Here is a 9,750-nt window from a genome sequence, read left to right on the forward strand (position 1 = left end):
TCAGAGGGATGCAGTTCTGCCGCACAGCTCCGGGGTCCCAACAGAAACTTCAGGCGGGGGTCAAACAACCCCCGACCGGGGCCTTGCAGGGGGCGGAGCGCGTTTCCCCCGGGACCCGGTGGCGAGGCCGCCCATCGCGTCCCCAGCTTTCCCCATCTCCCGCAAACCGTGCTCCGCACTCTCTGGGCTGGGGGGGGGGGGGGGGGGGCGCAGCTGCCAGGCTTGTCTATTTGTTTGTTGTTTAAAGCAACCCTTGAGCACGCGATCAGCAGCATCTAAAGTGGGCGGGGAGCCGGGGAGGGGGGCAGAATTTCCTTCCAGGGAGCGCGTGAGGGGCATTCTCAACGGAAAACAAGACCTAGAGAGTAGTGACCAACCCTCCTCGGATTACTCTGCACTGGCTCCTCCCTTTCTTCCCCCCTCCCCACCTCCAGATTTGCATAAAAAAGGCCAAGAAAACTCTGGCTGGGCCCCAGCAGTGGCTCACTCTGCTCCCCCGGGTCGGAGCCCCCCGGAGCTGAGCTCGGGCTTGCAGCGCGAAGCCGAGTGGAGAGCTTCTCGCCCGCACAGTCCTCCCGGCGCCCGGCGTCTCGGCCGCCCGCTTTCCAGGCCCCCCGAACCGCCCAGAGCAGAGCGAGCGAGCCGGGACGAACTCCGCCCCGGCTGCCTCCCGCTTCCCCGGCTCCGCTCTCCGCCCCCCGGGGGTCGCGCGCCCACGATGCCGCAGGGCCCTGGCTCGCTGCTGCTGCTCGTCCTCGCCTCGCACTGCTGCTTGGGCTCCGCGCGCGGGCTCTTCTTCGGCCAGCCCGACTTCTCCTACAAGCGCAGCAACTGCAAGCCCATCCCGGCCAACCTGCAGCTGTGCCACGGCATAGAGTACCAGAACATGCGGCTGCCCAACCTGCTGGGCCACGAGACCATGAAGGAGGTGCTGGAGCAGGCGGGCGCCTGGATCCCGCTGGTCATGAAGCAGTGCCACCCAGACACCAAGAAGTTCCTGTGCTCGCTCTTCGCCCCGGTCTGCCTCGACGACCTGGACGAAACCATCCAACCGTGCCACTCTCTCTGCGTGCAGGTGAAGGACCGCTGCGCTCCAGTCATGTCCGCCTTCGGCTTCCCCTGGCCAGACATGCTCGAGTGCGACCGTTTCCCCCAGGACAACGACCTCTGCATCCCCCTCGCGAGCAGCGACCACCTCCTGCCGGCCACCGAGGAAGGTAAGCCTTTCCCCCATCTTCCCCGCTTCTTGCCCCCACCCAGCTCCACTAAGGCTTTCCGTGGGGATCTCGAGGCCCACAACCCACATCCCGATGTGTCCCCGCGAGGGGTACCAGTCCCAGGTGAGGCAAACGTTCTTCTTGCTGTAGTTTGTCCTCGTGACAAATTTGAGACACCACACACACACACACCCAAGTCTCTCATTCCTTCTGAGTTATACCAGTTGCTCTTTCTTAGAGACAGTTAAAAAAAAAAAAGAAAGAAAAAGAAAAGAAAGAAAGAAAAAAGAAAAAGCGAAGGACTGAAAGGCATTTTTCCCCCTTAGAGATGCACAGTTAATTTTAAAGGAGGTAGCACTTTTGAGATCATTAGAAGTGGTGCTGTGCTGAGGAGTTAGTAGTGAGCACCCTGGCCAGAGGCTCCTTGCTCAGCCTCCTGCAACACGTTCTCACCACCGGGCAGGATTCTAGGCAGGGAAACATTCTCGTGCAGGCACGATAGCCAAAACGCATAGTCATTTAAGGCATTTTTTGTTCTCTGTCGACTTAGGTTTTGGAAATAAAAGCCGGACTGGCTCGCGGAGCATGTTGAAATTGAGCGCTGGTTGTACTTACTGCTCAGTGATCTAAGGAAGAGGGCAAAAAGGGCATCTCCAGGCATTCTTCTATCACTAATCATCTTATATCTTAGGAGTGGTTTTAATTAACTGGAGAAAGTCATGCAAAAGAGAGTTTCCCAGGTTTCTAGAAAACAGAGGGGGAAGTTCCTGTGCAAAAACCGTCAAAGCAATGAAAACCTCATGGGTTCTTGATACTCTTCCTGAGAGAAGAACATACACAATGTGTCTGAGCTGATTCAGGTCCCCTGGGGATGGAAAGGGAGCTCCTTCATCCCTTGCAGGGCTCCAGCAGTCTCTCCTTTTCAATCTCTAATTGTTTTCCTATAGCCATCACTGGTTAAAGAAAATGCACAGTTGTTCAGCAATCTTTTCTGGCAGGCACCTCCAGTTTGCAATCATCTTATTGGTTAGATTTCTAATTTATTGCAAATGTTTGGCATATTTCAAACATTTGTCCAACATATACCACAGACCAACCAATACAGGTTAGTAACATTTTATATACATTCCTAGAGCTCCTAATTGGAAATGTTTCATTTTGTTTGAGTGAGGGGAATTAAGGACAGTTTTATGTGTGTGACTTTTGTTTTTATTTCTTTCCACCACCAGCACCAACATTATAAAGTACATTTCTCCAAATCGCCTTCTCCCCCCTTCAGAATAAAAGTTTATGGTCTTCAAAACATGCTCTGCAATTTTTCTAATTTGATACATATCTCTGATATCTTGAGTCACATAAAGTTTTTTTTCTGTGAAAATTCAATTTCATATGAATGAAAATCAAACGTCTCCTAAATTTTGAACACAGCACTACCACAATTACAAATGCAAGAAAGGGAACAGTATGTTTTCTCCCCACCCCCCCACCCCCCCAAGCAGGCTCTTTTACAAGAGCCTTTAGCAGGCTCTCTGATCATTGTGCTAGTGCATATTCCTACATTTGGTCAGACCCCCAGAGACAGTTAGCTTCAGTTATGATTCACTTCAGGAAAAGCTTTAGGTTTTTTGCTTGGTTGGTTGTGTTTTGGTTTGGGGTTTTTAAGGGGGTGGGGGGGTTGTTTGTTTCTGACAGTTTGAAATGGAGAAAGAGGGGCAAGAAGAACCCGCACAGGAAGGAAGATAACCATGAAATAAAAGCAGCTTAATTCAACCACAGACTTGACAAAAAGCACAAGGGTGATACAGAAGCGGTTAGAGCAGGCTATTGTAATTACCGAGGCGTGTTTCAAGGTGGGAAGAACCGGTATGTAACCCGTGCAACACTAGCCACCTCTCCCTGTCCAGACTTGAAAGTATCCTGAAGTGACCTTCCTGAGACGCGACTCTGCTGAAGAGCCCAGCAGAGGCTGAGCCACACTGGTGTCCTGCAGCCGAAAAAGACAATCTTTTGGCTATGTTTTGTGGTAACCAATTTTCCAAAACCCCTCCAGGTTTCTTTTGGTGCTTTGTCCTCAGAGAAGCTTTGGGAACAACTTTGAATTTCAGAGACAGAATCTGTCTCAGGAGAGAGGAGGAAGAGCTAAAAAGCCAAAACCCATCCCAGTTAACTGTCCACTGTGCCCACAACACCCTTTTTGCAGGGAGGGGGGTTGACCTGTCATTTCTCAAACACAACTATAGGCATTCTTGTTTTGCCCATGAGAAAGCAGGAGTCACAGAAGATTTTCCTGGGAATGAGTGATCCTTTTTCAAAGAGGCAGAAGCTGGGGTCTTACAGAACAATTGCTACTCTGGCCTGGATAAGCCCCTTTGAGTTGTTTACAAACGCCACCTGCTGTTCCCTTTTAAGCAAACTTACTAACTTTTCACATTTCTAGCTCCAAAGGTATGTGAAGCCTGCAAAAATAAAAATGAGGATGACAACGACATAATGGAAACTCTTTGTAAAAATGATTTTGGTAAGTAATATACCAACAACAAAGATTTCACATACAAAAGCTTTATTTGCCAGTACAACTCACAGGTACAAATCATTAAGATGTTATTGGATAAGACTTGGGTAAAATACTACCATAGCTATCTTTCCCAAAGTCATCTAACTTGCTCTATCCCGGTTTTCTCCCTATGTAACTATCTTGCCTGAGTTGTATCTTTTTAGGTGAGACTCATTGTACTGTCTCAGTCAAATACTGAGAATTATTCAAATTAGGACTTTTGAATGGCACATTTTTCATTTCACTTTGGCTTTTTCTTGCCAATAAGCATGATCTTGGGCCATGTTCTTTCACTCACTAGATATGTGTGCCAGGAATTAAAGCATGTAAATATTAGCCCCAGCAAAAACAGACTGAAGGCATTAAGTTACCTAAAAATAAAAGTTTGTTCCAGCATCAAATAGCAATATTTTTACCTTATTCATAACCCATAATGCTTTGCTCCTCTGCATTCTATCACTAGTGACTATGTCCAAGGTATAGGCTAATAATTTGGGGGGAGGAGTTCCTTAAATTTAAAAAGAAGATAAAATAAAGATTAGGAATTTACTTTGGCAAAATATATGAAAGGCGCCATGATGACATAGCGCTTGGAGATAATAATGTGTGTGATATGTTACCCAGATTCACGGAGGGTGGGTCACCACCCTTAGGAGAGTATTGTACGAGAAAAGAGGGATGAACACTGTCCACACAGAGCTTCATCACCACCTACCCACTGTCCTCAGGGCTCTGAGGTAAGGGCCAAGCCCAGCTAGACCCAGAAATCAGTGCTAACTTTGGAGTCAGAAGTGGCCATGAACGTCACCCAGACATTCCCTGGGACATTCGTGTTTTCATCCCATTCCAAGAGGAGACACCTTTCGATGTGTTTGAGAGGCTGGTATCCCTGAAAAGTATTTGTTCAGGCAGAAGGCGCCGAACTCACTGGCGAGCAGATAGAATCCCTGCTCTATCAAACAGTAATGGATTCTAACTGATCTGTATTAACATTTCTATATACTCAACAAAGTCCTTGAAACTGAGAGAAATTACTTCACCACCCACTTTTGGGAGCTACCTTCCCACTCTCTCCTTACAACTTGCCATCCCAGCAATCTCAGACCTGTCCAGGTCCCTGAAACTCTGGAAACAGTCCAGTCCCTGTTCCTTACCATTCCAGTCTCTTCCAGAAGTGTCCTAGGTTTAACCTTAGCTGATCCCAGATCAGCTGCAGCTTTAGGAAAAACTTCACACTGCCAAGGAAGAAAAAAAGAAAGGAGGCGACCCTGAGTCCCAACCAGTCTGTCCCCTCAGCAAGAACCACAAAAGCGATGATAGGGTTTCGTATGTCTATATTTAAATATATACAACTCTAAGTAGCAGAGGGCAGGCAGGCGTGCGGGTAGCAGCAGTCTCAGATCTCTAGAGCCTTACCAAACACATTTCTGAGCTTCCATGATAAAAAGATTTGATTAAAGGCAAAAAAGAAACATAATTTTAACAAAATTTACATTAAAATGTTTATAAAATGTCATTTTGTTCTGGCAACTTATGTCCTTTGCATTAGATTTAATACAGATCTCTCTCCTGACTTTCCATGAAAAAGCTAGTTATATCATGGGGCTCTAAAATGATTGAAATGTAGGCATGTGCGCACACACACACACACACACATATTAATGCTTGCTTTATGGCTTCCCTCACAGAAGACCCCCTTCCTAAGGATGCTGTATCAAGACCTAGCCCCTCCCCCAGAAAAAGTGTGTGTGAGAGTGTGTTGGGGGGGGGGGGGAAGGTATGTCCTAGTCTTCTCTCTCCTTAGAGGAGAAAACCTTTCAAAACAACATGGATATCCCTGCATGTAAGGTATCACACACACATATTACCTCACAGCTTTGTTTTCTATTTTCCCACATTAATTTTGTCTCTAAAGAGATAATGAACCGTGAATTATAGGAAGTGTTACAAGCAGTATTCCATATTGCCTCTGTACTTTGGAAAGTGATGGAAGGGTAGAAGGAACAAGGGTAGAAATCTGATTTATTTAACTTAAATCATCCACAAAAGCATCACACTCTTTCCCCACTGCACTCCTGAAGTACAGGGAAAATACAGAATGCCTCCTAGCCCAGAACTGCCTGCCCATGCATACAACCTATTGTTGGATCAGACAGTATCATTACCTCTGCCTCCTACCACTTCCTGCATCCCCATTCGCATCTTCCAGGGCAGAAAAAGTTATTTTGGGGCTTTGATTGCCTATATTTGGTCCCAGCTGAAAATTCAGGGAGGAAATGCCTGGTCCCATGGTAAGCTTCTGCGAAGTTGATTATTTTATAGCTAGAAAAAGATGAGTAATAAATCTTCCTCCTGGTTAAAAGTAATGGTTTTCTGATATTTAGAGATCAAGAATGTTTACTTTGACCAGGTGCTCTATCACACATGCTCTATCTGTGCTATAGACAAACTTCCAGGCAACATATAATCACTTCTCCCACCATGCATCTTTCCCACCCCCAACCCCTTATGCAGAGGCCACAGGAATGTGTGATCTTTTCATGTGACTTGTTCCATGATGTAAGTCTTATAAACCCTGAGAACTCAGTACTATGGTTCAGATGTACATCAGACAAAATAATGATTGGCCAAATCACAGCATCTTTGATTTATCTGGTTAAGTTTCAGTCATTTCCTGGTGGGCTGGAAAAGCCATGGTTACTCAAATTCCCTTTCTGAAACAGAGAGAGAGGGAGGGAGAGAGAGATCCCCAAAGTAGTTATAGACACACACACACGCACACACACACCTCTTCCTCTGTTACTAATAATATACTGAACTCCATCAAAATCAGGAAGTGTCACTGGCACGTCATCTATATGGAACACTTAATCAGTGTCGTTAACAGTCTTAGGACACATTACAGTTGGGGATGTTAATGCTGTAACCTGGACCAGAAATTTGATGCTGCCTTAAGAAATCACAGTGGTATTAAAGAAGGGGGTTTGGGGACCATGGTTCTGAGAACTAGACTCAGCCAGGACACAACCTAAGTGGGTGACCTTGTGTAAATCACTAACTTCTCTGGATTTCAGGTTCTTTGTGTATCAATAAGAGATTTTAACTGGATGATCCTTTCCAACCTTAAAATTTTACCCTTTCCCTGCCTTCATGGAGTCATGAAATTTAATTCCAGCATGTATGTTTGTAGGGTTTTCTTTCCCAAACCAGATTGTTCATGACTGTAAAATGTGTCTTTTATAGTAAACCATTTACTTTTGGTCTTAGCATTCTAGTGAGTCCACATATCCACTTTGGAAACAGTACATATATGATCTGCAAATGCCTTGGCCTTGGACAGTCAAAAGATAGCAGATGAGAGTGAGATCTTCAGAAAAGCACTTTTACAGCTAAACATGTTGTGGTCTTAGAGTCTTGGATATTTTTTCTCTTAGTTGCTTTACCAAATCAAATGCAGCTGTAAGATCAATTCTTCTTCCCTGTAGTCTGTTCTTTAGAAAACAATGATTGTGTGATATAATTTCCTTACAGGTTTGTCCAAAAACCTCTCCAACGTAATAAATTGAGTTTAAAGTTTATGGCCACAGAAGGATCACATTTCACCTCAGAGTCAGGCATTTCTTTTCATGCTGAAGTTTCCAATAGGGGAAGTCATTTGTTGAGGAAAGCACGAACCACATGCAACCTACATACAAACACAAGAACACAAGGGTGAGGAAGAGAAGTTAATTAATTGAGTCCCGCTAAGAGAATTTTGAAAGGACGGCTGATTTGAAATAGAGTGCCTGGCAAACCCTTTGAGGCTTTAGAAATGAAGCCACCTGCTGCCCCCAGCTCCCAACCCCCCACACCTCAGCCCCTGACAGTCTCATTAGTTGCAGGAAGCTCTTCTTCCCTCCCCCAGGCCAAGTCAACAAATATGCAGTGGAACGGGGTGAGGAAAGCCCCCACTCTATACTTTATTCCCTTATTACAACCAGTGTGCTTCTGTCTCCTCTCGTCTTCGTAGCACTGAAAATAAAAGTGAAGGAGATAACCTACATCAACAGAGATACCAAAATCATCCTGGAGACCAAGAGCAAGACCATTTACAAGCTGAATGGTGTGTCTGAAAGGGACCTGAAGAAGTCGGTGCTGTGGCTCAAAGACAGCTTGCAGTGCACCTGCGAGGAGATGAATGACATCAACGCGCCCTATCTGGTCATGGGACAGAAGCTGGGCGGGGAGCTGGTGATCACCTCAGTGAAGCGGTGGCAGAAGGGGCAGAGAGAGTTCAAGCGCATCTCCCGCAGCATCCGCAAGCTGCAGTGCTAGTTTGCCCCCAGGCCAGCTCCAAGGCTAGGCTGACCATCTCCGCTCTGGGTCCTCAGCTCTCATTCCCCAAGCACAGGCTCTTGCAGCTCCAGCCCCCGCCTGGAGCGGCTTCCCTCGCCTTTTGCACGTTTGCACCCCCCAGCATCTCCTGAGTTATAAGGCCTTAGGAGGCCTCGGGAAGGGGTAGCTGTTTTCACATAAAGGAAAACCCCACCCAGATCATGTAGAAATGTTTAAACTAATAAAATCATGAATATTTTTATGAAGTTTTTAAATAGCTCGCTTTAGTGTTGAATAGCTACAGCCGTGACTTGGGTCTGATATTTTTGTTTTTCTGTTTGGTTTGGGTCAGCTGTTTTTCACTTTCTGCTAAGGTTGCCATAACGTGCAAATAGCTTCATTTTTCAATGTGGCCCAAACTGTTGTGGGTCACAAACCTCGTTGAGATAAAGCTGGCTGTTATCTCAACATGTCTCGGCTCCAGCCTGAGACTCAGAGCCTAAGTCTTAAAATTCACTTGTCATTTCACACCCTCATTGGGAACTTACAGCAGTAGCATGTTATTACATTTCCAGGTAGAGTACTTCCATTTATAAAGAGCACATTAACCATCACAGCACGAGTTCTTCAAATAAAGGGCAAACAGACAGATTTCATAATTGACCTGAGTACTTTAAGCTTTGTTTAAAACATTTTTTACTTAATTTTGCAAATTCAACCATTGTAGCTTACCTGTAATATACATAGTAGTTGACCTTAAAAAGTTGTAAAAATATTGCTTTAACCAACACTGTAAATATTTCAGATAAACATTATATTCTTGTATATAAACTTTACATCCTGTTTTACCTACTGCTTGTCTTCTGTCTTTTCTTCTTAATGGAAGGAAATGGGAAGGGTGACGTACAGAGTGGTCACTTCCCCTCTCCTGAGGCCCAGCCCTCCCACAGTTTAAAATGTCTTGTTTCTCAGGTGACTCAGGAAAGTGTCTCTCCCCTACACCACCTGGCTGCTGCCTTGTGCCCCACATCTCACACAGATTTTTACCACTGCAGGCCCAGTGGGGAGGCAGAGATTTGCAGGCTTTACAAAGGACTTTCCTCTTTTCGTCCCTTCTCAGCAGTTCAGCTGTAGCTATTATGGTAATCCTACTTTAAAACTAAGGTTCATGAGCTTGAAGTTGTGCTTTCCCTTTCCCAAGATTTTCATAATGAAAATAACCATTGCGGGATGCCTGGGTGGCTCAGTCTGTTGAGCATCCGACTTCGGCTCAGGTCATGACCTCGCAGTTCACAAGTTCGAGCCCCACGTCAGGCTCTGTGCCCACAGCTCAGAGCCTGAAGCCTGCTTCAGATTCTGTGTCTCCCTCTCTCTCTGCTCCTCCCCTGCTGGGTCTCCCTCCTTTCTCTCTCTCTCTCTCTCTCTCTCTCTCTCTCTCTCTCTCCCTTTCGTTCTCTTTCTCAAGAAATAAACATCAAAAAAAAGAAAAACATTTCAAAAAATGTTAGCTTCTTCTCCACTTAAACTTTAACCCTTTAGATAAAGGCCATGATTTGAGGAATATCCATTGAAAGGCAGGGGCTAGTGAGAGGACAGATAGACATCCATCCACAAAATGTCCATGCGAATGCTTCATTATTTTATTTGGAAACCTCCACAGATTTC

At 45.7% G+C, this 9,750-nt stretch overlaps 1 protein-coding gene across 1 annotated transcript; it reads left to right on the plus strand.

Moving 5' to 3' along the window:
- Positions 1-294: 294 nt before the first annotated feature.
- On the plus strand, positions 295-8,937 carry SFRP2 (secreted frizzled related protein 2). The gene is made up of 3 exons (XM_007084251.2): positions 295-1,217; positions 3,655-3,735; positions 7,781-8,937. Exons 1-3 carry the CDS (start codon positions 719-721, stop codon positions 8,083-8,085), a joined length of 885 nt encoding a protein of 294 aa, XP_007084313.2. The 5' UTR covers positions 295-718; the 3' UTR covers positions 8,086-8,937.
- The last annotated feature ends 813 nt before the right edge of the window (positions 8,938-9,750 follow it).

The sequence above is a fragment of the Panthera tigris genome, chromosome B1, assembly GCF_018350195.1.
Source record: "Panthera tigris isolate Pti1 chromosome B1, P.tigris_Pti1_mat1.1, whole genome shotgun sequence".
In the NCBI taxonomy this organism is placed as follows: domain Eukaryota; kingdom Metazoa; phylum Chordata; class Mammalia; order Carnivora; family Felidae; genus Panthera; species Panthera tigris.